Below are 26,923 nucleotides of genomic sequence, written 5' to 3'. Positions count from 1 at the left end.
GGGGAACCTCGAGCCACCTTCCAGGGGTGCGGCCAGCCTCTGCCATTCCGGTCAGAGCCCATCAGCTGCTTCTCTGCCTGCCATTCCCCAGTGAGCTGCTGTCAGAGCACAGCTGCTTTCAGGTAAGGCCTACCTGGAGCCTGGCATCATAGGATGACAGGATCAGGATAGGCAGTAAGCCCCTTCCAGTGGAGACATCTCAAAAAGATTACAGGGCAGTATTCTTCTTAGTGGATTTCCAGCCAAACATACAGATGAATCCAACCTGGGTTTCTTACATACAGACTTTTTTTTTTAAGCTTTGTTTTCCAAAGAGTAAGACATTAGGGAATGGAGAAACAGAGCAAGATCGTACTTTTTATTCTAGAGACACAGCATAACAGTCTTCTTAACAGAGAAACTTGAGTGAACTTCTTTCTTTCTTTCTTTCTTTCTTTCTTTCTTTCTTTCTTTCTTTCTCTCTCTCTCTCTCTCTCTCTCTCTCTCTCTCTCTCTTTCTTTCAAAAGAAAAGGAAGAAAATCGACGTCATAACTTTCATTTCTGGCAAGTCTTTTTTGAATCCAACACAGTTACACCTAAATCCTTGGCTTCCATTTCTCTTCCCAAAACTATGTGTGGCAGATCCCATAGGGGCATCACTCTCCTTCCCAGATAGCCCCCAGTGGGGTCTTTGGAATGACATGGGATTCAGACCCTTTGAAAGTAAACCCTCTCAGTCACTCAATACACGGCCTGATAGGACTACCTAACCTCCAGGAGGCCACGCTAGGCCTGTGTGTCACCTTCACCTTTGGGGGCATACCCAGCCTCCCTTAGTGCCAACCTCAAAACTTCACCATCCACTCCCCTCCGTGGCATCTGTTTGGATAGTAAATCCCCTATCTTGGCGTACACTGTCCACTATCACACACATTGACACGCTCTTAGGTTAGGCCTCCATCCACCCATAGTGGTCCTGGCAGGGAAACTGCATGGAAAAGTAGAAGTTGAGTGGGTGTATTCATGGCTACCACTAAATATTTGGTTTTGCACCTAATTTTTAGAGTTTATGTCATTATCAGTATGGCCTCCTTTCACTTTTTTCTTTTTAAAATTTTGTTTCAGAGGGGTGGGAGGGGCAGAGAGAGAGGGAGAAGTAGACTCCCCTGCAGAGCAGGGAGCCCAACCCAGGCTCCATCCCAGGACTCTAGATCGTGACCTGAGCCAAAAGCAGACGCTTAGCAACTGAGTCACTCAGGTGCCTCCTCTGATTTTTTTATATTCGTACAAGTATGATCTGCCTTTGAGCTGCAGCTTCTGACCATTCGTAAAGCCCCCCGTCCCTCCTCTTCTACCTCTGCTGTCAGCCGCACACAACCACAGCACCCAGACAGGTCACCAGTACCGTGTCTGGACAGACAGGCTGCCTTTCTAGTGTAACCACGTTCTTGCCTCCAGCCATCAGGGCTAAGTATTGTAAAGATTTGAAGTAGTGGAAAAAATCTTTTACACCATGTACGATTAAAGATAAGATTAAGGTAATTAAGTGTTGAGAAGCTCGTGCACATAAATTTAACTTTATGAGTGTTTTCTCCCATGATTTATGTATGTCTATAACATATTATAAGAATACCTAAATTTCCTGTCTGTGTTTTGATTAGATTGCTTAAGAAAAAGAGGTTGAAAAACATTCAATAGCTAAAATAATAATTTTCTAAAATAATAGACTTGTTAAACCTGGAACTAAGAAAATATGCATTTAGAAACACAAAAGTAATGAATATCTATGACTTAGTGCCGAGATCTTCGAAGTGGCTGTTCAGCAACCCACTTAATCCTCACAACAGCCCTCTTATGGTGTTATTATTGCCTCCACTTCAAATTAGGAAATGATGCCCAGACAGGTTTTATAATGTGTGTCCGGGTCAGCCAGATAAGAACATGCTGTGAATTTTCTCTCACCAGATCTCATCTGCTTCTGACATTAAAGAGCCTGCAATGGACAGGAAGGTAGCACTTCACAAATGCCACTGTGCACGGGAATTGCCTGGGGGTCTTCTTAAAATACAGATTTTACTCAAGTAGCTCTGGGTGGGACCTGAAATCCTGCTTTTGTAATCAGCTCCCGAGTGCTGCATAGTCCATGGACTACACTTGAAGCAGCGAGGTCTTCGGGCATCACTTCGCACTGCTTTCCCACCTCTTGCATCTCCTTCCCTATGCTTTGGCCTCATGTCCTTTTCTACACGTCCCCCATCCACTCCCGCTTCATGTACCTTTAGACACCTCCTGACAGGAATGATATACAGTGCAAACCAGTACATTAGTGATTTCTCAAAAGGATGTACAGAAATAAATCCACGCAGAACAGATATTAATGAGGAATTCTGTGCACTATTCAAAAAGGAAGAAAGATTTCCTTCAAAACTATTGAGTATTTTAGAAGTTTTTGTTTGTTTGTGCAAATGGCTATTTAATCACAGTCCAGCTTCAGCTATCTGAAGGCTTCATGTATATTTGAACAGCGTCAGATCATTCAGACTTCATTGAGCTCTTTGGTATTGCCTAGGGATTTCACAGTATTTTTAAAGCACAGAAAAAGAAAAGAAAAAGAAAAGAAAGCCCACCAAAGCAAATTGAATCTGATTTCTTCTTTGTCTTCATGCTCTGTGGGGCAAAATAAATCATCAGATGTTGTCTGAGTGCCCACAGTGCACGAGGATTGTGTTCTGTTGTACTGAGCCCTGCTAACAGCCACAGTCACCATTAGGATGGCCAAGCCACTCTGCTACTGCAGTATTTCTCAGGGCCACCTCAGGCCATATTTATTATAATAGTTGTCATTTTTCCTCATTTTAGTGAGGTGTACCCAGGCTGTTTTTGATAAATCCAGAAGAGATTCTGGATTGGCATACATTTGACAACAGCCACAGAGAGATGATTATTAGTATTTGCCAAAAAGTTAAGACTTGAGATCGGAATTTTGTGTACATCAAAATTATTTCCTTTGTAGGAACTTTTCTTCTGATAGAATTTGATTATGTTAATTATTTGCAGAAAGTCACACTTTTTACTGTACTGCAAGACCATTAGCATATTTTGAGTTCCTTTATTTGCAGTTCTCTTATTCCTGGCCAGGTGTGCCCCAGTTATTTCATGGAAGGTAATAAATAGCAGATACTACACAGGGGAAGGTCCCCTCCACCCAGCTCTGTAGGTAGTGAGGAAAGCGTGTGTGGTGTTTGGATCAGTTACTTGCGTTGAGGGATCTACGTAGAACATGGATATTGGGGTCTCTCTCACTGTCTGCTCACTTACATTTACTTGCTTCCCCTCCTAGCTCCCTTCTTAATCTTGCCTAGGATTTTATACGTCAGAGTTTACACACTCATTTCCCACTGAGGCCATGCCAGTAACGCAAATGAGCAAGGTGGTCTGGGCTTAGGGAGAAGTAGAAGGTAGTGGAGGCCGAGGGGAACAAGAGCTCACACAGGCCTTGTCTAAAGGAAAGAATTGCCAGTGTATCCTTTTTACCCAGCTTTTAAAGAGGATGAGTGCAGAGATCACAAGGGAAAAGTTTTTTTTGTTTTTTTAAATCTAAACGAGTTGATGGATGTTAGCTAAACTTACTATGGAATCATTTCACTATACATGTAGGTCAAGTCATTATGCTCTATACCGTAAATTTATACAGTGCTGTATGTCAGTTATATCTCCGTAAAACTGGGGGAGGAATTAGAGGAGCTGGGAAATCTTGATTTCCTGTAAAAATTTTGAATTTTGATACATTGGCATATGCCATACAAGCCAACACAGAAATTCGGCTGCCAGTTTGTCACTTCCATATAGAAGATATGACTAAGTGACCTTCTGTTCCCTTCAGACATTCACATTCTGTGACATTTATGTTTATAAGAAATCACAGTGGTCTGTTCGTCTTGTTGGAATGCAGTCTTTCCTTTACCCGTTCCCAAATAAGAATAATAATTTTATTTCAGTGCATCATGATTATATAAAGCACTTACCATCTCTTTTGAGGAACCTTAACCATTTAAGTTCAAGGTTGAGTTGTCTTTGTATGAATATGCCAGGTACAATCCGAAAATTCTTTTACCAAGGATTAGCTTATTAATGTTCTCACTATCTGTCTTTTTACTTTGATTCAGTAATTGCTTTTGTTTGGCTAACATTTCTCTTCCATTCCTTTTGTGAATATCCTCTTGTGCTACATTACATAATAGAACATCACTTTTTTTAAATTAACCATTTATTGAACATATTTTTGTTGTTATTGCTGCTGCTGTACTTTGTTAATAGAGCTATTTCATAGGGCTCCTTATCTTTTGGGCCAAAACCAGTTGTGTGAATCTGTGTTTCCTTTAGTAGTTAATTTTTTTAAAACAGTATAGTAGGTTACTCTGTGCAGTATAATAACCTCCTCCCCAGAAAATCCTCACTAAGGAGAAAAAGGTAGAAAATGGCTATCTCTTTTGCAGTGAAACAATGAGTGATTTTTTTTCTTTTATCTGTCTTATAACTTTTTAAAAACAATTTATATAATTTTATAATAAAGTAAAAATGTTTTGAAATAATGTTCTTTTTATTCCTAAGCTCATAAAATCTCTCCTTGCCTTCATAAAATACTATATAAATGGAATAACTTTCCTTCTTCCCATTATGTTTTTTCACATTATAAAAGTCATAACTGGTTATTTTTCATCCACCTATTTACCTCAAAAATTTCAAACCCACAGAAATGTTGCAAGGATAGAAAAAAGAATACTTGTATATTCTTCCCCTTGATTTGCCAGTTTGTTGCCCCTTTATCAAAATTTCTGTTCTTTCTCTGTCTCTGTGTATGTGTGTGCATGTGTTTTTGATGAGTCTTGAGAGTGGCTGTGGATTTTAAAAACTCAGATTGAAGTGGAAATGTTAACCATTTTATAGCTGGAATCTTTAGGAGATGGTATCTAGGCAATGTCCTTGGCTAGCTTTTCCCACAGAGCTGCCTTTTATTTCTGTGTTGTCTTACTAAACACCAGTATTCACGTGGCTCTATGGTGAAGCTTGCCTAGAACATAGTTCTTCCAGAACATAGCACTTCTGCTCTAGGAGTGAGTTTTCCTAATTTTATTATGAGTTTAAAAGTATCAACCAGAAGTTAGAGCAGACGCCCCCAAAATGTCGTGTTATCAACTGTACAATAAACTCAAATGTAAATGGAATCTAACTCTGTGTAATGACTTGGAAAACATAATCTTCTATATCACATGAGTATCTGAATAATTATAATCTGCTGCCACAGTGTTCTGGAACATGCCCTGGTTTTGTTTGGTTTGGTTTGGTTTGGTTTGGTTTGGTTTGGTAGCACTGTGAAGTTAACTGATATGGCATTAAGATCACCCAAGTTCAAAAACTGGCTCTTCTCCTTACTTTGTGACCTTGAACACTAGATCTCTTTGTGGCTGTTTCCTCATCTGCAGATTGGAGATGATAATAGAATACATGAAAGAGAGGAGGGATGAAATACATGAAGTGATGTAATTCATAGCTCCTAGTAACTTCCATGAGTTACTGTTTTCATTCTTTTTCACCACATTCAGGTCTTGGGTAATCATTATACTTCCAGCTGCTCCTCATGAGACTCCAGCTTCTGCCCCTCCTGGCTCATTTTATCTGCTCCCCACTTGGCACCTGGGTGACAGGGTCAAAAAATCAGTTTCATATTATGTGAAATTGCTTTGAACTCCAGGCCAAAAATGTGCTTTAAACTCCTTTTCTCCTGAATTATACCTAATTGGACCCCTGTAGCCTTCACCAAAAAGGGCCTGAACCTGCCCCAGCCTGTATGCTTCTCTGATCACTTAACACGATTATGATTTTTCAGTGCTCAGAAATCCCCCATATTCCCGTTCAATACGAAGATCAAACGTCCTCAATAATAATGGTGGTTACTAATTGAAGCACTTAGTTGTATGTCTGTTAATATACTATGTGCTTTAAGTTTATTATTTATGTGTTTGTTTAATTCTCAAAAGCTTCATGAGTAAGGGAGTGATATCCATCTCCAATTTACACATGTGGAACTGGGGCTCAGAACCATTAGGTGGCTTCTTGGTCAACGTCACATTGTTAGGAAGAGGTAAATCTGGGAGCTGACTCCGGGCCTGACAGCTGCAGAGCCCATGCTTTCCAAGCAAGAAGCTGCACTGCCTTTGCAGCCTTGGGTGCGTGCTCTTGGCCATCCAGGTGAGGAATCTGCTAGCTACCCTGGTTCCATCTTCTCATCTGCCACCTGGATGTCTGTGCTTTAGTCTCTCCCTGAACATGCTCTGTCCTTTGAAATCCTTAGTTTGTGTTTTTTTTTTTTTTCCCTTGCTCTTCTCTTTATCTGGATCGTATTTTTCCACTTTTCCTTTTACATACATCCCATTTGTCCTTTATGATCCTGTTCAAATGCCACGTCCTCTGTGAAGCCTTCCCTGATTCTACTCACTCCTCCTCCAAAATGATTGTTCATATTTACATACATTAGTAATTTAAATAATAGTCACTTTTAAAATTTTTCTGTACCATTATTCTTTGAAGGCAGGAATCCTATAATTATCATCCCTATATCAAGCACGAACTTGTGCTTTGAGAATACCGGTGATAATCCTAATGATCATTATGCAGACAATGGTGTATCATTTATTAAGTAATTCCTCTGTGCTATGTACTGTGGCTAAGTACTTTATATACTTTTCTTGGTTTCAAAGATTCCAAGAGACACATTCTCTGGACCTATGTCTACTTACTATAAATTGGGAATGATGGCATTCATGATTTTTATCTGGAGTTGTTAGCACATGATGGGGCCAGGGTTCACATTTCCATCACATTCCCCCCAAATACTTTTCCACTACATAATGATTTCTGCTTATTTTAGATTTCCCCACTGAAATATCAGTGGTGGTCTACTTTTCTTGCACCCCACTTTTGCCAGTTTTGATACATATCAAAGACACACATAGGTAAAGCTAACAAGTGACTTCCTAATTTAGAAAATGCTTAAGCCTATTATCTATGGCATTTAATAATTTATTTAATTCAAAAATACAAGTAATGAATTGTCTTTTTAATTTGAATTTCCATGAAACTGTATTGACAAGTGTATTACAGAATGGGTACTAACAAACATTCAGTGGTAATTGTCAAATTTTTAAAGATTTCCTTTGGTCTTGTTAGGTTGTAGAATTTGAGACTTGGTGTAGGTGAGTTTTTTCTGGAATTTATTGCTGGAAGCCTCATGAGGATGTGATTACAGCAAAACCTATATGATTTGTGCTTTAGCACTGCTCTCTGGGGCCTTGTGCAAGTGAGGTATCTATATGAGACCTCTTAAAGGTAATCAATAGTAATTCATTGACATCATCATCAAACCAGTTATTTTCCTGAGATGGCCCATTTGGGATTACAAGAGAGGAGAGATTCTAGTATTAGATAGAAAGTTGTGCAAGTAGTTCCTTCACAGTTCTTTAGTAACCATGCATTCATATTTTATCCTTAGGGTAGTATGAAACCTGATGCTCTAACCCCTTATTGAAATTCTATCAGAGAGAAAAGTGGTAGAAAGAACATGGACTTTAGGGTTGTATTGCACTATTCTACATGTCTGTGAGCATATCGTATCCCTTCCTTGAAGCCTATTTCCTCATCTATAAAAATGAATTTACATGCACAGTGTAAGGACTATAGTTACCAATATTATATATTTGAAGAATACTAAGTGAGTAGATATTAAAAATTCTAATCTCGGGATCCCTGGGTGATGCAGCGGTTTGGCGCCTGCCTTTGGCCCAGGGCATGATCCTGGAGACCCGGGATCAAATCCCACGTCGGGCTCCCGGTGCATGGAGCCTGCTTCTCCCTCTGCCTGTGTCTCTGCCTCACTCTCTCTCTCTCTGTGTGACTATCATAAATAAATAAAAATTAAAAAAAAATTCTAATCTCAAGAAAAAAATTGTCGGGTAATGAATGTGAACTAAACTTCTTGGTAACCATTCCACAATATGTACATATATCAAATCATTAAGTCATGCACTTAAGGCAACCCTGGTGGCTTAGCGGTTTAGCGCTATTTGCAGCCTGGGGTGTGATCCTGGAGACCCGGGATCGAGTCCCACGTCGGGCTCCCTGCATGGAGCCTGCTTCTCCCTCTGCCTGTGTCTCTGCCTCTCTCTCTCTCTCTCTCTCTCTCTCTCTGTGTCTCTGTGAATAAATAAATAAAATCTTAAAAAAAAGTTATGCACTTAAACTTACACAATATTATATGTTAGTTATGTCTACAACTGAAAAAAAGTTTAAATAAAATGGAAATTATATTATCTACTTTGTGTAGTTATTATCAACTAATAGTAGTTTATATAAAACTTAGAATGATAATGATGCCTGGCTCTCTGTATATCATAAACAGAAGTAAGCTGTACTTATTACTTTGCATAAGACATAGAGAGTAGCTAAGGATATAGTAATTATTTTTCATCTGCTTTATGTAACTCAGTGTGATACTGTATAAAAATTATATTCATTTTACATAGTTTTTAAATATCTAATAGCATTGTCTTAAGCCATTTAAAACCTAAATTTTTCTTCTCAAAAGGAAAAAAAAATTAATCACCCAACAAACAAGTCTTTGGGTCACATTTGATTACTGAAATTAAAAAAAAAAAATAAGTTCCTATTTATTTAACCTTTGATCTTGCCCTTCAGAGAAGAGCTGGTTTCCTCTGAGGACCTGCTAGAGTGGCTGCGCCCTTTCTGTGCTGATGACTCCTGGCCCGTGACACCCCGAATTCAGGTGCTGCAGATTTTGGGACAGTCATTTAACCTGACGGAAGAGGATGGCAAGCTCCTTGTGTTCTTTAGAACAGAAGCCATTCTCAAAGCCACTTGGCCCCAGAGACAGGTAAGGGAGCATCCGACCGGTTACTGAATATTTTCCCTATTAAAAATAATTGGAGGTTATTTCCTTATTACTTTAAACTACCCTCCAGTGAATAATCAGCTTGGTAATGCAAGCTTTCCACTATGTTCTTCAGTCCAGCTGTTTAGTAGTTAAATATGTACAACAGAATTGCTTCGGATTTGTCCATATGTTTGAATGTGTATGTGCACTGGAGGTTATATCTCATTCCCCTCACATGTGTGTATCATTTTTCTCTTCATAGGATATAGTCCGGATTCTTCACAGTATCAGTTAATTATCGCAGCTCTCTCTGTCCCTGGAGAAATGCGGATGGAAATGGAAATTCAGTATGCTGTTTAGTTAATTCATTTTTTTCATACTCTTCCCAGGCAGACAGGTGCCCTCCTCTCACTTCTGTATCTAGATCGATGATGTAGCACACACACAGGATCTGTTTCTCTATCCCATCCTTCAAGACTCACTCAGTCCGTCATCTCTCTGGAACCTTCCATGTCCATTTCAAACTCAACTTTGAATTCCACACATTTGAGCTTTAATTATGTATCATTATCATTATCATTACTATTAAAGTCTTGTCTCCCCACTACTGTAGAAACTCAGAAGTCCTGGAGGATGTGTCTTTTGAATTCCCCTAAGTGTGTTATGTACGTACTCTGAGCTCAAATACTTGTTGATTGAATAAATGGGAATTCTGATTCCTAAATCAAAGAAATATGGTGCCCATTGAAGTTTGGCTCGAACTCTAAATTGATGCATCCTAAAGACATAGGATGTAAGGATCAGTAATCTCAGTCAAGTGCATTAGCCTGTAGAGTAGGCCATATGCCAGTAAAATAAGACTTCCCACATAATCTACTCTGCAAGAGTTTCCTGGAAGTCTGACTACACCTTAATTTACCTTCTAATTTTAAAGCTTTGCTTTATAATTAATATTTATGTCCTTATTACTACATTGAAAGAACTATAAATTTCTTTTTTTTAATGAATCCAGTATTAAGAATATCTTGAGACTCATCTCAGAACATCTTCATAATTATTATCTTGTATATTCTTATTACCCTATGTGAGAGAAAGGGGTAAATACTATTATCTATTCTTTGGAGTTAGAGAATTTGAGATGCAGAAAAGATGGACTTACCAGAGATTCTCTAATCTGGCCAAATTGCTGAAATGGATTGTATGAAAAGTCACTGTTATCTGAATAATACTCTTTCTGAAGCCCCATGACCTTGCCAACATATTTAGTCTCAACATTCTGCCTTGAATTACATTAAGAAGTTACTAACAGTCTTTTTAAAGAACAGTCTGTGAACACAAATGCAATAGACAATAGAAATATTCCAGGTCTCTGGTGTAGTCCATCTTAGAGGAATGCTGACAGGAAGGTTCATATAGTATCTCAGAGGAAAGCTCAGAATTAGGTTGTGTTATTTTTGCCATGTGGAATCTTGGATTATGACTCATTCCAAAATAAACGAACATCCCTACCACTAGGTGCTGTTCTGACGGAACCTCCAGGTTACAAGTTCTCAACCTTGCTCGGTTTCCTCTTCCTTAATGGCCAGAGCCTGGTGGGACAACGAGGCCAGTTTCTGTTTGGAGCCTCACTTCATGTCCTGTCAGATTCATATACCAACAATATTACAAAACAACGTGGAGACCAGGGAAAGGGGAAAACATCCATCTTCTTTGTCATATTTAGAGAGTAGAACAGGCATTTTGATATTGGGAGCAAAATGCCTCAGCAATAGAAGGAGTATAACCACTATTTCTTCTTTTAAGCTTTCCTTAGCTTTCCATATACCCAAAGAACATGTTTCAACTTTTATAGGATTCCAGTGATTTCTAGATACTTCTGAGATTTTAATTTCTTCATAGTGAAACATTTTCAAAAAATATGATCTAAGGGAGCTTAGCCTTTGTTAAGATTCCTTTCCCATGTACTTTTCTGAACTGACTGGACTGTTTCACTGAGCACAGCCTGGCTTTTCTCCTTCAAAGTCTGTGTGTAGATTCGGTAGTAGAAATACAGAAACTACCCTGTGGCTTAATTATTGCCATTCATCTGTAGTCTTCTTCCCAAATAAATTAAGTCCGTGAGTGTCTCCTCCTCCCGTCAAAAGCAAGTATTCTGTGTCAGCCTGGCATTGCTGATTCAAATCTGTTTCAGAGAGCAAGTGACTTTGGTCAGGAAACTCTGCCTGTAATTGTAAATAACTGTTTGCTACATGGAAAATGAACACAGAAAACGTGTGGCTTACAGCAGAAATAGCAGCAACTTCTAGAATGTTACAGAATGGTGCCCAGAGTTTATGTTTGAGGTCTCTCCATTATTGTTTTTAAAAACCTGTGTTACCTTTCACTGGAGCATTAGAAAGATCAAGGCCTGATGGACAAATCCTTTGTAAGCATAGGTCTTGGCCACCCTTCCTCCTCTGTTGCTTTATTGCCTCAGAGAAGATTCCAGAACTGGAGGAGATAGAGCTCATTGTCATTTCTTCCCACATACACTGAGGTCTTCATCATCTCTATCCAAAACACCTAGAAGACCCCGAAATGTTGATTGCACCGGCTCACATGTTCTTTGTTCCCTATCCCTTTCTTCATTCTCAAAGGTAATATTAAGGGTAGAGACAGATTCTTACAGAGCAAAGATAAGAATAGATAATGATATTGCAATGTTCAATTACCAGAAAATGTAGGACTGCTACCTTTGCTGTGGCTGGTAATCCTCTTAGGCAGACTTTGCATACATCAAAGAGGGACTTAATATTTAATTATCCTCGAGGTGCCCAAAGTAGTGGCCCCACAAATCAGTGTGTTGCTGGGAAACCAGCCAGCTTCTGCAAAATTAAACACAGAATCTGTGGAGCCTGCTACCTCACTGGTTCTCAGAGAGACAGCAGTTTCTATTCTAGTTTTCTCATGATTAGTTAACAGAATTAAAAATTCAGAGGCCCTCATTTTTCAACAGCTTGAGAGGCCTTTCTGCCCATTCCAGAAAAGTACCCTGGCATGGAGGACAGGAGAGAAGGGAGGGAGATGAGCTATGGGGGGAGAGGGAGAAGGGATGAATGTATGGTATTCATTCCCTTGATACAATTTATCTGAGTTTTTCAGGTTTTGTAATTTTCTAGTCAACTGGTGCATGAAAAATATGGGCCAAAATACTGATGTTTCCTCAAAAAATCACATACCCCTTCGCTTTATTGTTTTTCCTCCTCTTATATAAAAGGACATGTGGTTTAGAGTTGCACACTTTAAATTTCATTCTGTCTGGATTTGTGGTTGTAAGTGATCACCAGAAAAAATTAATTTAAGAGAACTTTTTTTAAGTAGACTCCACGCCCAGTATGGAGCCCACGCATGGCTCAGACTTACCCTGAGATCAAGACCTGAGTTGAGATCAAGAGTTGGACTCTTAACCAACTGAGCCACCCAGACAGGCACCCCAGTTTAAGAAAAGTTATAATCTTACAAATTCATGCATTTTGCCTACTTTGAAACATGCAAGGACATTTTAACTCTTCTGATCAGGGGCCAGTCTGGCTTCATTTACCAGAACATTAATAAAATACACACTTTATCAGACCTCAGTGAACAGAAGAACAGGTTTAGTTTAGTACATCAACCTAAATTTGGTATGCCAACTTAGATTTAGTTTCTTAACAAAGAATTTATTTTTACCTTAAATGTCTTCAAAGCTAAGACTCACTGCCATAAATGATTTCTTAATCAAGTATAGGATAATATTTAATGTTAAAAATATATGTGCCCACACACATATATCCCACAAATATAAATTATCCATACATGTAATATATCTTTAATAGCTATGGAAACCAATTCCTGGAACCAGAGGAAACTTTCAAAAGCATGCCAGTTTGTTCCATAGTCACATTTTATAGAAAAGGACATGATGTCCAGAAAGAAGTTACTTTCTCTAATTTTAGTTTAAATGTCACCATTTCTAAAATGACTGCATCCTAAAGTAGGCCCCTAGTCACAGTCTATATCAGACCCTCTTTATAGTTTTCTTGTATCCTCACTATTGCTAAACTTCTCTCTTCCTGTCCATTATATGATGTCTTTCTTCCTCCATTAGAATATAAATGTCACAAGAAAAGGGATCTTACAGACAGTAAATATTTGTTGAATAAATGAATATTAATTTTTAAAAAAACTTACTAAGGTCACCTTTAAAATGGCAAGGCCAGGACCCCTGAGTTTCAATCCATTCCTCTTGCCATAAGGGTTAGACCATGCTGCTTCTCTCTTAAATGCAAGCAAAATGATTTGCTTGGAATAACGGAAAGGTTCCCTTACAGAGTGGCCTGGTGCTTTTAGATTGATACTATTCTATACTAACTTGCTGTACTTTGTTGAGAGTGATTTCTGACCAGCCAGTATAAACATTTTTGTCTGGACGTAAGCAAGAGATCTGAAATGTTCTAATGGAGCTTGATTTTGATAATGCTCTAATGGAGCATCCTAAGATGATTAAAGTTAAGAGAGCATACGTGTTACTGGGTTCTACAAATACTTGGAAACCTTGGAAGGCCTCCCTTTATGAATAAGGGGTTTTTTCCTTTAAAGATTTTCTCTCTTGTCATGGTTATCATTGAGGGAAGAAGAAGGGACTGCGAAATGCATATTAAGTGCACATCACTACTTGTAATGCTTCGGACAGCCTTGCAAAGTCGTTCCCATTCTCTGTTTGAGATGAAGTCACATAGCCTAGTAAGGTCACCCAGCTTGTGAACGATAGTACTGGAGTTCAAACCCAGTAATGTCTGATCTCAAAGTCTGTGTTCCTGGCTCTATACCGCACTTCTTTCCATCTGCCAGGGAAAGATACTCAGCACTAACGTTTGGGTGGCGCTAGACTACATAAAGCATGCTCTGCTCATCTTCTCTTCTTTCTGCTGTGACTTTGCCTGGATTGAATATGACTAGGCATGAGGAATGAGGAGTTTGATTGAGAAAACAGAAAGCATTGCTTCATCTCTTAGCATTTTTCACTGTCTGTATACAGAACACTGTGTGTGTTCACTGCTGCTCAATCAGAACATTCTGAAAAAAGCTGTGCCTGATAACTGTTGTATGTGAAATATTCATTGAAGATTCTTCAAGCACAGATTATGCACCATTCACTGTGTTATACTCTAGGGATAGACAAAGAGACCAGGCAATTAGCAGTAGAGTGTTTGGGCTCTTCACACAGAACTACATTCAGATCCCAGTGTTACCGCTCATTTGCTCCGTGACCCTGGAGATGTTACTAACTCTCTTGTGATGGGATAATACATGTAAATCTCCAACTCTGGTCCAGGCAGATGGGCTCTGTTGGTGTGGGGACTCTGATCCAGTGGAGCACGTAGATACATACTCAAAGAAGCAAATTCCCCAAAGACTGAAGAAGCTAAGGCAGATGTCTGCACAATGCATTGGGTTCCAGGGAGGGTATGTAGCCACTGCCTCCAGGAAAACCTGCTCTGAGGAGGGAAGTCTTTTTTTTTTTTTTTTTTTTTTAAGATTTTATTTATTTATTCATGAGAGACACAGAGACAGAAGCAGAGACACAGGCAGAGGGAGAGCAGGCTCCATGCAGGGAGCCCAACGTGGGACTCGATCCTGGGACTCTAGGATCACGCCCTGGGCTGAAGTCAGGCGCTAAACCGCTGAGTCACCCAGGGATCCCCGAGGAGGGGAGTCTTGAACTAAGTTCACAGCTGGGTGTCTGGAGTGAACGCAAGAGATGAAACTAGAAAGAAGCGGGTCAGACCCCTTCTGCCGTCCTGCTCAGGTTTCACTTTGACGGTGCTAAGCCCACAAGGAAGGGGGATGCCTGAGAAGCTGCATGATCAGACGTGTGTTTTAGGAGAACCCCTCTGACCTCTGCCTGGACAGTGGGCAGGAGAGGTACCGGGCAGGGGACAGAGGCAGCAGTCAAGTTCCCCGAACTTGGCCCTGAAGCTGGTACCAGCTGTGAAGATAGAGGAGGGTAAAGAATGCTGAAGAGGTTATTACCAGGGGCCCCGGGGACTGCTTAGATGTGGGGGGACAAGAAGCACAGCCAGTGTCCCTCTGATGTTTGCTCAAGTCGCTAAGGACGAAGCGGCACCAGGAAAGAGCAGAGGACAAACCAGTTTTGTGGAGGAAGACACTAAGTTCAGGGCTGTGTTTAAAATCTAAACAACGCATTTGGGGAGTGGGGGCTGTGTGGTGAGATAGGGAGGCTCTGCTTACCCCTTCACTTCTTCATAGCCTTGTATTTGTCCTAGGTCACAGCGACCGCCTCCTTGGACACACGCCTGGGTTTAGTACACGTCACTGGGCAGGACTGCTTCCTCCATCCCAGGGCACACTCCTCCCGGGGTCAAGTCAGCCCAGGACCCACGGGGGCTTTTTTTGTGGCGGGATGGTCACATCCAAGGCCTCACGCGCGCAGGCCCGAGAACCTCAGCAACCACACTGGTCACACTCCTAACCTCTCCTATAGCAGTGCTGTCTCATTCCTTTTAAGAATTAGAAAAGTTGCAGTACGACGGGAGAAGAGGCAGGAAACATTCCAGCATTTGGATGTTGGCGAGTGGTGAGAATATGGGGTAGCTGGGGATGACTTCCTCTCTTTATTTCTTTCCACTTTTTGTTTGGAGGGAATTTCAGATTTACCCCCAAAATTGCCTAAATCATAGAGGCAGTATAGCCACTGATCAGCTCCTGTGGAAGGTAGAAATATGGTGATTAATTTTACTACATCAAGAGTAATCCTCTGCATGATGGTAATTGTTTTCTACTCGTGAAGTATGTTTATGTGCACTGATACCTATTTCATATACACAAATACCTGAAGGGAAAATAAGCCACGTCGCCAGTGCCTCTGGGATTTCAGGAGGGCGCCTCAGTTTCAGGGAGCCCTGTTCACTCTCAGCGGGCCACAGAGAAATTTCAGGTTAAAGCTGTTTTCATCTGGGAATAGGTGACTCAGTCCATTTCTTCAAGGACAGTGACTCTGTCTGATAAGGAGGCTGCAGCTACTTGACAGATTAACTTGTACCAAGGGCCGAAGTCCCCTAATTCAATGAGGACAGAAGCATTGCTTTCAGAGACGAGAGAGAGATATCTTTATGTTCAAGTCACATTTGAATATTGCCCTTTAAAATCCTATGACATTAGTTAGAGGTGTCTGGGTGGAATCGTCCCTAACTTGTAGGGTACCTGTAAAATATTGGACATTTTTACTCCCTCCCCCACTCCCTGGGGGGGGGAGAGGCGTATATTCTCTTTCACTGGAGAAAAGGGTAGAATCAAACAAAACGTAGAAGAAAAACTTGGGAGAAATTGCTAATTATTTTCACTCATCTCTAGAAGGCATGCCATGGAGCCATTCCAAATCGTGTGTTGTACAAATAAGTGAGATTTTTAAAAGAGATGAACATTAACCCATGATTCCATTATCCTAAAACAGCCATTGTTTTGTGTTCTTTTTCTGCCTTGTCTAATCTATAGACCTAATTCTTACTAGAAGAAATCACAATACACATCCAGCTTTCTGCTTTTTATATGTAGCTGTAACATAAAAATACCCATCATTTATTACGTCCCTACCATGTGCCAGTCACTTTGCGGGCTATCTTATTCACATTGTCTTATTTAATAATCACAACTATCGTGTGATATGTGTTATCTTTGTCTTACAGAAGAGGCAGTTAAGCCTCAGAAAGGTCCAGTAATGTCTCCAAAGTATAATGTCTTTCATGTTACTTTGATTTTATCAGCATTATTTTGAAAGCTGAATATTTAATCAAATGGTTTTTTTTTAAAAGATTTTATGTATTCATGATAGACACACAGAGAGAGGCAAGGACATAGGCAGAGAGAGAGAGAAGCAGGCTCCCTGTGGGGAGCCGGATGCGGGACTCGATCCCAGGACCCTAAGATCACTCCCTGAGCTAAAGGCAGATGCTCAACCACTGAGCCACTCAGGCGTCCCTTAATCAAATGGCTTTTTATCATTACTTTACAGTCTCCTTAGTGAGGTGTGTTGAAGCTTTTGCCAGCCACCGATAGTTTGTTCTTCCTCAAAGCTAAAATATGTTCTCTGGTCATTTCATCATGTAGCTGTTTAGGCACATAGGTTAGTTCTCTGTACTCCTCACAGTTGCCTGAAGCATATATAGATGCTGGCAGTGCATATTTTAATATGAACTGTGCACTTTCTGGAAAAGAGAATCTGATTCTTTCCTAGGTCTGCATTCATGTTCAGCCAGCACCTTGTTTTCAGATATTTTAGGGAACTTAATTTCCCATGGTATTAATACTGATCTGATGCTTCCACCACAACTTCTGTAGGCCTCTCAGACCTGTTGCTTTTGCTTTTATTGACTCAAAACAATACTTTTCCTCTTTAATTGTTTTCAGATAATTTGTCAGATTTATAACATTGCGATTTTCTTCAACTTTAGATTAATTTTTGTAGCCATGAATGAGTAGCATTACTAGTTGTGATATGAAAATATATCGGGCCAAAATGCATGTCCTTTCTGTTTGAAGAAGTTTCTTTAGCCAGTCTTTAAGATGATAAAGACTTAAATGACAGATTAAATCTGTTAATGACAGATTCTTTCGGTTTTCCTTACCTGAGAATGTTTCATTTACCCTTTTTTTTCTAAAGGATAGTTTTACTGTATATGGAATTTATAGTTGACAGTTCTTTTAACACTTGAAAAATATTGTGCCACTTCTTTCTGGCCTTTGTAGTTTCAGATAAGCAATGCCCTGTTATTAAAATTTTTCTTCTCTCTATAAGTAATGTATTGTTCTCTCTGGCCGCTTTCAAGATTTTTTTTTTCTGTGTCTAAATTTAGTTTTCAAGAGTTTAATTATGATGTTTCTGGGCATAGATTTCTTTGGGCTTACCCTGTTTGGGGTTAGCTCAGCTTCTTGAATCTGTAGATTAATATCTTCTACCAATTTTGGTAAGCTTTGAAATCTTATTTCCTAAAATACTCTCTAAACTCCACCTTCTTTCTCCCTTCCTTCTGGAACTCTGATGAGAGATGACCTTACCTGGGTTGTCTTGTATTTTTCAGTCGGAAGTCAGAACATGCTGAGTCTCAGGATCCTTCTATTGTATGAGGGGATACCAGACACTGTGCATATGTTGTTCCTGCACTCTTGGGGCCCCGAGCTAGTTAGGTTTTTTTTTTTTTTTCAACCTTTAAGAGTTCTTTGGTTGTCTCTTTCATTAGTTCCAAAGTTTATGGTTGTGCTTAGTAGGGAGGAGTAGGGAAAAATAGGGTCAGAGCCATTTTGTTCAGGCTGGAAGTCCTTTGCATGTTTATCTTCATGCAAAAATTCATTTTGAGTCTTGGTTACCTGATTTTATTATTTAATTATTTATTAAAGATTTTATTTATTTATTCATGAGTGACACAGGGCGAGAGGTAGAGATATAGGCAGAGGGAGAAGCAGACTCCCTGCAGGGAACCTGATGCGGGACTCGATTCCAGGACCCCAGGATCACAACTGAGCCCAAGACAGGCACTCAACCACTGAGCCACCCAGGCACCCTCTAATTTTATTCTTAAAACCTTTTAGAATACGTTGAACAGGATGAGCTTATGTTATCTTGGTGAATTTAGATAAATTTAGATATTTTAATATGTAGACACAAATCCTAAATTAGCACTTGTATATCAAAGTATATAATGATTATCCAGCAAAGTATATTCTGTCTCATGTGTTAAAAAACACATACTCAAGTCCATTTTCAGGTCCATTTTTCTCCTCTTAATGTAAGGTGAGGCTTCTACAGCTATATTGGTAGAGAATTTAAAATTGTTTTCTTAAGAGCTGAACAACTTAAACATTTGAAACCCTTTAGATGGAGAGGGAGTGTACAGGTGTGCCTACCCAAAATGGATAATTGTTTAAATTGCTATATTTTTCACATTTCTATTTTAAATATGAGGTCAGTAGTCTAAAAAGTAAGTTTTATAATACTTGAAATGGTTAATGAAGTTTCAGAAGAAAATATTTCCTGATAAAGATACACTTTTAAAAGTCTGTGGCTCCATGGTGGAGGCTCTGCATTTGGCTCAAGTCATGATCCCGGGGTCCTGGGATCGAGTCCCGCATCGGATTCCCCACAGGGAGCCTGCTTCTCCCTCTGCCTATGTCGCTGCCTGTCTCTCTGTGACTCTCATGAATAAATAAATAAAATCTGAAAAAAAAAGTCTGTGTATATATGAAGAAGGTGTTATACAAAGAAACTTATTGCTAAACACATTTTAAAAATGGAAGCTATTATTGGCACAATAATTTAAAAACAAACATATAAAGGTTTAATTTATAGTTTTTTTAAAGATCTTTCTCTCCCTTAGGATACGTTTCATGTCCTAAAAATTGACAAGCTGTTATAGTTTTTGAAAAGAAAGAAATCCAAATGATACTGAAAACAATCACTTTTTTCCTTATCTTTTCCTTTTCATGGTATGTGTTATAAGTACAATCCATGTAAAGGAGAAACTACTTGTTATTAATTATGCAAGAGTTAATTATAGCAAGTAGAGTATTGACACTGCTAGCAACATTACAGACCTATCATTCAGTTGTTTTTAAATATTTTCAAAACACAAAGCCTTTTCTTCAAATAAAACTATAAAAACTTGGATTTTAAATCAGAAAAGAGCAACCATTTTCCAACCCTTTTTCCCTGCTGCAAACCATCAGGCATCTCCTGAGAACTTCTGAGACTCTGGAGATTCTTGGATCCCACATATCAGATGAGGGAAATGAGATACAGAGTGGGACTGTACTGAAATCACACAGCTACACACAAAGCATTATTGGTTGAGACATAATGTCAATAAACAGGCCTCCTTCGGGGTCTTTTTTAGTGATTTCCTTCTCGATCGCATCTTCTTTATAAGCCTCACATCTATCTCCAATAAAAAAAAGTCAAAACTTTATGGCCACTCCACAAATATTTAATATCACTGTTCCATGCTACAATATTTTACAAATGGTGGATTATCTTCATTTATTCACTTGTATGTCCATCAGTTCATACACTCTGTAAGTGCTGTGCATCTACTGTCTGTCAGGCATTATTTTATGTAGTAAGGATAAACCAATGAACAAAAAACTTTTCAAGGAGCTTCCATTATTATGGAAGAAGAAAGACAATAAGCAAATACATATGTAATATGTCTCATACTTGTAAATGCTAAAAAGGGAAATAAACCGAGGTGTGAAGGAGACAGATGGTGTAGGGGAATGCAACCCAAGGTGGGCAGTTATGCAGCACATTCTCTGATGAGATGACATTTGAGAAATTTGAAGGAAATAAGCGCATTCGAGCCCTACAGCTATCTGTAGAAAGAATGTGCCTGGCAGAGAAAACAGATCAAAGTTCCTGAGGTGGAAGTATGCACGATGGACGCAGGGCACCTGAGCCTGGAGAGGAGGTGAAGGCAGGAGTCAGGTCAAAACAGGTGGATGTCTTAAGTTTGAGCTTTTTTTTTTTTTTTTAACATTTCTTTATAAATAGGCAAGAACATATTGCCAAACTCCCAATTAGATCACCTATTTAAATAATTCAGAGTTTGTCTAGTTTCAGAGCATCCTGATCTGATTATAATTACATATCGGCTCTGCCACTTGCTGGCCATGTTACCAGGACAGATAAGCCTGTTTGCTCATCTGTAAAGGGAGGTTAATAACACCTGTGCTGTTCTCCACCAAAACGGTTGCAGAGGTGAACTCTTCCTGGATTTTGAAATTATTTCAAAAACTGTAAGATGCTCTTGGGTTATTAGTCCATGGAAGAATGACATGGGGCTTTCAGGCTAGCCGGTTTTGAAGGATCTGTCAGGTTGCCTTGTGAGCAGGACTTGGATTACCACTCATTTCATGGTGCATATCAACTGTTGTGCAAAGACAGACTTCATGGTATGACTTTTTCAGGTGGCTACTTGGGATTGGAGCCAGAATGACCATTAAATGCTTTGGAAACCTGCATTTGTACAGACACTTTAACAAATGTATAGGTAACCATCCATATTCATTATCCTTTCAAGGTGTCTGTCATCATCTGAGGCTTAGGGCCCCAAATGTAGAGAATCTGTGTTAGGAGAGGCTAGGGAACAGGAAAACCAGCTGTTGGCTTGCCTTTGTATTTAAAACTGCTTTCTAACTTAACATAGCAAACATTTTCATCCACAGAGATGTCGGAGATGTGATTTCTTTCAGGTCTTCCTTGATGTAAAGAAAGTACCATTCAGTTATGCAATGGGCGGATGAATTAGTGTTTTTTATCAAAACTTATTCTGTGTTAGACATGGAGATGTGAATAAAGGATATTTTACTTTATTTTGATGTATAACTAAAATCCAATGACAAAATGCGCTTTCATCAATCTTTAATTTCAAAGTAGGGAAATTTTCTAGACAACATGAAGACTTAGCAATACTAATGTTAAAATGAAAAGTAGAAATGCATTTAGGATAATTTAAACAAAAACTTTGGCTAATGAAAAGTATGATTAACTACTATGATTTCATATACAATAATTCTGTATTTTAACATAACATGTACTAAAAAGCCAACCTTCTACTTGTTTGAATTTATTTTCATAAAGAGCATTAAGAACATTCCTGTGATTTCTTCTTTGTAAACAATTTTTTTAACAAGTGTTTGATATTGAATAAGGCCTCGGGGTTATGAAGTTTTTTGTTTTTTTTGTTTTTGTTTTTTTTTTTTTTTTTTTTTTTTAGAGGGGTGGAAGTGTTGAATCTTACCTCTCAACACATTGGAAAAATTTTGGAGAGTGTTTAATCAAAATCCTCAAATTTGAATTCTTCTATAGACCAGTTAAATAGCCTTTGCCATGAGCATCAAGTGTGTATTTCCATTTCTAGGTAGACATAGCTGACATTGACAATGAAGAGAACCGCTATTCTCTCTTTGTGGAACTTCTAGAGTCCAGCCACCAGGAGGTAGAATTTCAGCACTTGGTTTTGCTCTTGCAAGCTTGGCCGCCTATGAGACATGATTCCGTGTAAGTGTTAACATCAAATTAGATTTCTTTTGTCTGCTCTTTAGTTTTAAAAATTCAGTACCTTCAGAAGGAGCCAATGAAAAGAAATATATAAAAATCAACATTAGCCTTTAGAGGGAATAAAAATTGTTTATTTGAAGTATTGCAGTTTCTTTCCATTTCTGCTTGTTCCTACACACATATTTTATCTGAAAATATCAGATCATGCTTAATAATAATGTCTGATTTAGGGGCACGGGGTGGCCTCTGTGCTCAGCAGGGAGTTTGCTTCTCCCTCTCCCTCTGCTCATGTTCTCTCTCTCTCTCTCTTACTCTGCCTCGCTCTCAGATGAATAAATAAAATCTTAAAAAAAAAATAACATCTGATTTATAATGTCGACAAAATAATTTCGTTCCAGTTATTTTCAGAAAATGTTTGAGTCTCTTTTAACACAGCTTGCAGCGCTAACTTGAGAATCCATATGGAATAAATTGATAATTTCCATTTATTGAGGACATGCAGTATTATGTGCAATTTACATATATTATCAATTCACTTAGTAAACCTACCCAGAAGGCAGTGTTGTCTAATTTTATAGAACAGAGAATGGAAACTCAAAAAGTAAAGGACTTCTAGCAACACATGGCTGGGACGTGGAGGAGGCAGGGCTCTCGCCAGCGACTGGCCACCTTCACAGCCCGTGCACCCTCCATGTCGTGCTGAGCTCACAGCTGCCACTCGTGGCTGCATGCAGTGGTCAGGCCATCCCTGTGCTGTCAGCCAAGGATTCCTTTGGAAGAGGTGGCCAGCTTTCCTCTGAGCACATATGCTATCTGTCATGAACTGCTGCTCCTTGTTGGCAGTAAATTGGAGCACCCGTGCCCCTGTTCCAAATGCCTGCTTGCTCCATGACCCATCTCATACTGCCGTGCTCAGCCGCCAACGCTGCCTAGGCCAGTGCACATCTCTGTGCCTCAGAAGTTAAAGGAGGAGCTCTTCCTGAAGATAAATTATTCTATGAGCAGTGTAGAAAGGACTTCTAGAGAACATCTAATGAAGACTCTATACCTTAACCCTAGGATGAAACCTTTAGGAATTTCTGAAGCAAACCAAGGAGTTTTTGTTTTGGGTCCACCCAAGTGTCTTAGATCACTTTCATTTGTAGCATAGATGCCATGCAGATATGTAGCTTTTAAGATTACATTCTTGCCTGCACTATTTGAAGCCCTGCAGTACAGGCTCTCCATCATAGCCTTCAGTTTTCCATGATGTGACACTGCATTGAAGCAGCATTGCTGTTTGGGCCCCGCTGTCTTGGCAGAGCTGCCTTGGGTCATATGGGCGCTTATTAAAAGCAATATCCCATACTTGGCTTGCTGAGTCTAGATCTCTCTGTGGGGCCTGGAAATCGGTTTCTACCCAGCTCCTATTCGTGATAATAATGTACAGTAGATGCGGGACCCACTAATTAGGTTGTCGGGAGTACTTTGCTTTTTAAGCAAATGATTAGGGTTGCATTGTAGATTTCTTCATACACTCAAAATGGAACTCTCTGTCTAAAGAGAATTTTTCAAAATCAAAATACAGCCCCCTCTAGCAGATTAGTTTAGTGGTTTTACAGCTCCTGGTACTTTTAGAACAATGACCATTTCAAAACACATGCTTACCCATCAGAAGTAAAATCAGTTTCACTTAAGACATTTATTACATTTTAAACATTTAATGCATTTGTAGGTTTTTAAAAATCTTAGTTTTTAAAGGTGCATTCTTTCTTTTGTAGCCACAATGAAGTGAAATTTGTAAATTGCTAACTTGTATTTTAAAAAACCTCCTTTATAAAATCATTAGAAACAAAGCATTACTGGTCTGCTTAAACCGCTCTTACCAGCCATGTCTCCATCCAAGACAGGACCCGAGGATAAGTCAAATAAAGTTGTCTGTTTTGGCTTTTTTCCTGGCCCAAATTGGTGTTTAACCACAAGACACTGAATGATGGGACACTTCAGAAATAGGTTCTTAAAAGTACCTTTAAGTTCCTTTTTTTTGGTTGGCAGGTAATCTAGTGTATGACTTAAGTGCCTCCAGAATAACCCACCCCCATCAGGGAGGGAGGAGAGAAAGAAAAAGAGCGAGAAAGGCAGGAGGGAGAGGAAGGGAAGGATTGGGTGATAACGACTGAACGTTGCCAGTTAACACAATAAAGTTAGAAGCTAAGAAATTTGCTTGATCTACATGACTATTAATTTACTAGAACCAACTTGGGTGTTTAGTTTAATTGACTGGTAGGAAAATGCAGGAAAGCATAATAGATTCGTACTTATGGGGGATTTATAATTCTCATCCAGTGTATCAAAACTGACCAGTGAAAAATATGTTTTGATAATTGTCGACACAGTGAAGTGGCCCTTAGTGGAAATCCAGGAGAGAGGAGTTCAGAAGACTCCCCAGCCCACCAGACCCTCAACAGAGCTTTGTTCCTAGCTTGAAATAAGCAGTATTCTTGGTCCTCACACAATGTTAGTTTGAGCTGAGACACAGAGGTTTCACTGAAGGTAGTATTGAGTCATTTTCCTTAGGGGCCAAGGAATGAAATCCTTTCAAGGGAAGAACCACCCTTGGGTGTTCAGTGCCTAGAGCCTAGAGCTGTGCTACTAAGACAACAGACTCTTTACAAATAGTACAATTATTTTAAAACACTATAAGTAAAATCCGTAATGTGTACCTCGGCCCATGGAATGAATGTATCTTTAATTTGTCTCTTGAAATGTAAGTCGTGATGTTTGTATGAAGTTACATCCAGAGAAGGGAACCAGAAAGCAATTAGAGAACTGTATGAAGAGCACAGTGGCCTCCATACTGCTTGCATGTGCTCCCAGGCTGACCTCTGCGGTGCATGGCCCTTACTGTCCTTCACTCCTGCCCTGCCCCCAGATTCTCGCCCTAATCCCAGGAGAAACAAGAGCCAGTATGTAGGTCCTAAATGATGAGATGTTTCTGCTATTGAGTTACACTATGGACAAACATTCACTGAATAAAGCAATTTTTCAAGGAGAACATTACATTGCTTTTTCAGAATGAAAAAAAACTGAGGCCCAGAGAGATTGAGTGGATTCCCCAGCACCAACTGTCTAAGCTGAGTGTTGAAGTGACTCCCGAGTCACCCAAGTGGGAAGCCAGGGAGCCAGCCTGTGAGCTTGATGTGCTATGGTGTGGGGGCCCCCTGTTGTGTTCTGGGTGCCCACCCATGGCCTATTGGGGAGGCCCGCTGGGCACTTGTGGAGGCCACAGCAAGCTCTTTTTTTTTCCTCTGGAAGATGTTCTCTTTCCTACAAGAGGGACTTGAAAGACCACATTTTCTGGATCATGATTACAATTTCCCAAAGGCATTTTACTACTAAAGGTGGCCTGTCTTTTCTTTTTTAACATTTCACACCCCAGTTGTTACAACATTAATCATTCATGCCTCGTGTCCCACCCCGCCCCAGAACCAGCATAAGCAGCAATCCATGGGTGAGACTAGCTACGGTGATGCTGACCAGGTGTACAACGGAGAACAAGGCGTCACTAGGGAATGAGGTCTTGAAAATCTGCCGCTCTTTATATAACACCAAGCAGATGCTCCCTGCAGAGGTGAGTGGATATATCAAGTGGCTTTCCTGGGGGCATCCCTTCCCTTATCCAAACTCTTTATCATAAGCAGTGCCAGTGACTGTGCTTGAGGAACACTTAGCTGAAGTTATCAGAAGGTAAAGGCCCATAATTTGGAGTAGATCAAATGAAGAATAGCCATGCTGAGAGGGTGCTTTGAGGTAGTTTGGTCTCTGTTGGAGCTCTGAAGCATATTCCCTTTATAAGTCCCAGAATGTGTAACTCCGCTTTCCGTTCCTTTTGGATGCCTTTTTATGTGTCTTAACTCAAGCTCCCGTGCCCAGAGGTCTGGGGAGCCAGCCTGTGTGTCATCTCTGCCCGGATCCGGCCAGCCGGCAAAGAATAGTAAGCTTCCTCGCACCTCTGGGCGGGTGGCCAGCTGCAACCCTCGTTACCTGCCTTCTGCATCGTTGTCATCACGATAAGGTTGCATAACCACAATATTTATTCTCTGTAAACGTGGAAAAAACTCAGCTTCCTCCATTTTGACCATCATTCTCTTCTCTCTCTCTGATCCCATAATTTGGCTGTCACAGAGGTATTTGCATAATATATATATAAATTTTACATTCTCAAATAAGCACTTATTAATTATAACTCCCTGCTGTGAATCCAACCTCAGTAGTGGATTGTTTGAGCAATTTTTACGTGCCTTAAATATAAGCATTTGGATAATGACACTAAATTGATTAATTGGTTTTCAAGTTTCTACCACATAGGAGATAAACTTGAAAATAAAATGGTAAATATGATTCTTTGAATCCTCACTGTAATCACTCAAGGAAAATATTCTCATTATGAATGTACATTTAATGAATTGTTTTCCAAATGAGGGACTGGCTCAGTGTTTTCCGATTGAATTTTAAAATATTTTATTCATTTAAAGAAGTCTTTTAACCACCAGAGGGACAAAATTTTTCTGTAAATTATTTGAAGTATCACCACCAGAAATAACTTGCCTTTGTACCGTGGTATGTGCTTTGCTTGTATCAGCTGCTTACTTACCTATGATCTGCTGTGCTATATTGTGAGCACCTGAAGGGGGGGGGAGCCATAGCTGTGTCTCTCTCTTACCCATGGCAGGATTCAATGCACTACCTCGAGTGGGGGCTCAGTGCAGTTTATTGCTCCCACCAGGGTAAGTAGTATGTAAATAATGAGGGGTTCATCTTGGCCTTAACATAAGCTGAGATCAAGCTTTGTTAGGTCAGGACCAAAAGCCAGAAGTGCCCCACCAGTTCTGCTGAACCTAGGTTGGGGAAACATGATTTAGGGCCAATT

The 26,923-nt window shown here is 39.7% G+C and overlaps 1 protein-coding gene across 1 annotated transcript in view; it reads left to right on the top strand.

Moving 5' to 3' along the window:
* NBAS (NBAS subunit of NRZ tethering complex) overlaps positions 1 to 26,923 on the top strand; it is a 322,484-nt gene that overhangs the window by 279,448 nt on the left and 16,113 nt on the right. The window contains exons 48-50 of the mRNA XM_055327484.1: positions 8,732 to 8,927; positions 21,875 to 22,014; positions 25,480 to 25,624. Coding sequence (XP_055183459.1) covers positions 8,732 to 8,927; positions 21,875 to 22,014; positions 25,480 to 25,624 — 481 coding nt within the window. The remainder of the gene's footprint in view (positions 1 to 8,731; positions 8,928 to 21,874; positions 22,015 to 25,479; positions 25,625 to 26,923) is intronic.

This window comes from Nyctereutes procyonoides, unplaced genomic scaffold, assembly GCF_905146905.1.
Source record: "Nyctereutes procyonoides isolate TBG_1078 unplaced genomic scaffold, NYPRO_anot_genome, whole genome shotgun sequence".
Classification (NCBI taxonomy): Eukaryota; Metazoa; Chordata; class Mammalia; order Carnivora; family Canidae; genus Nyctereutes; species Nyctereutes procyonoides.
This window is presented reverse-complemented; position numbering and strand designations above follow the sequence as displayed.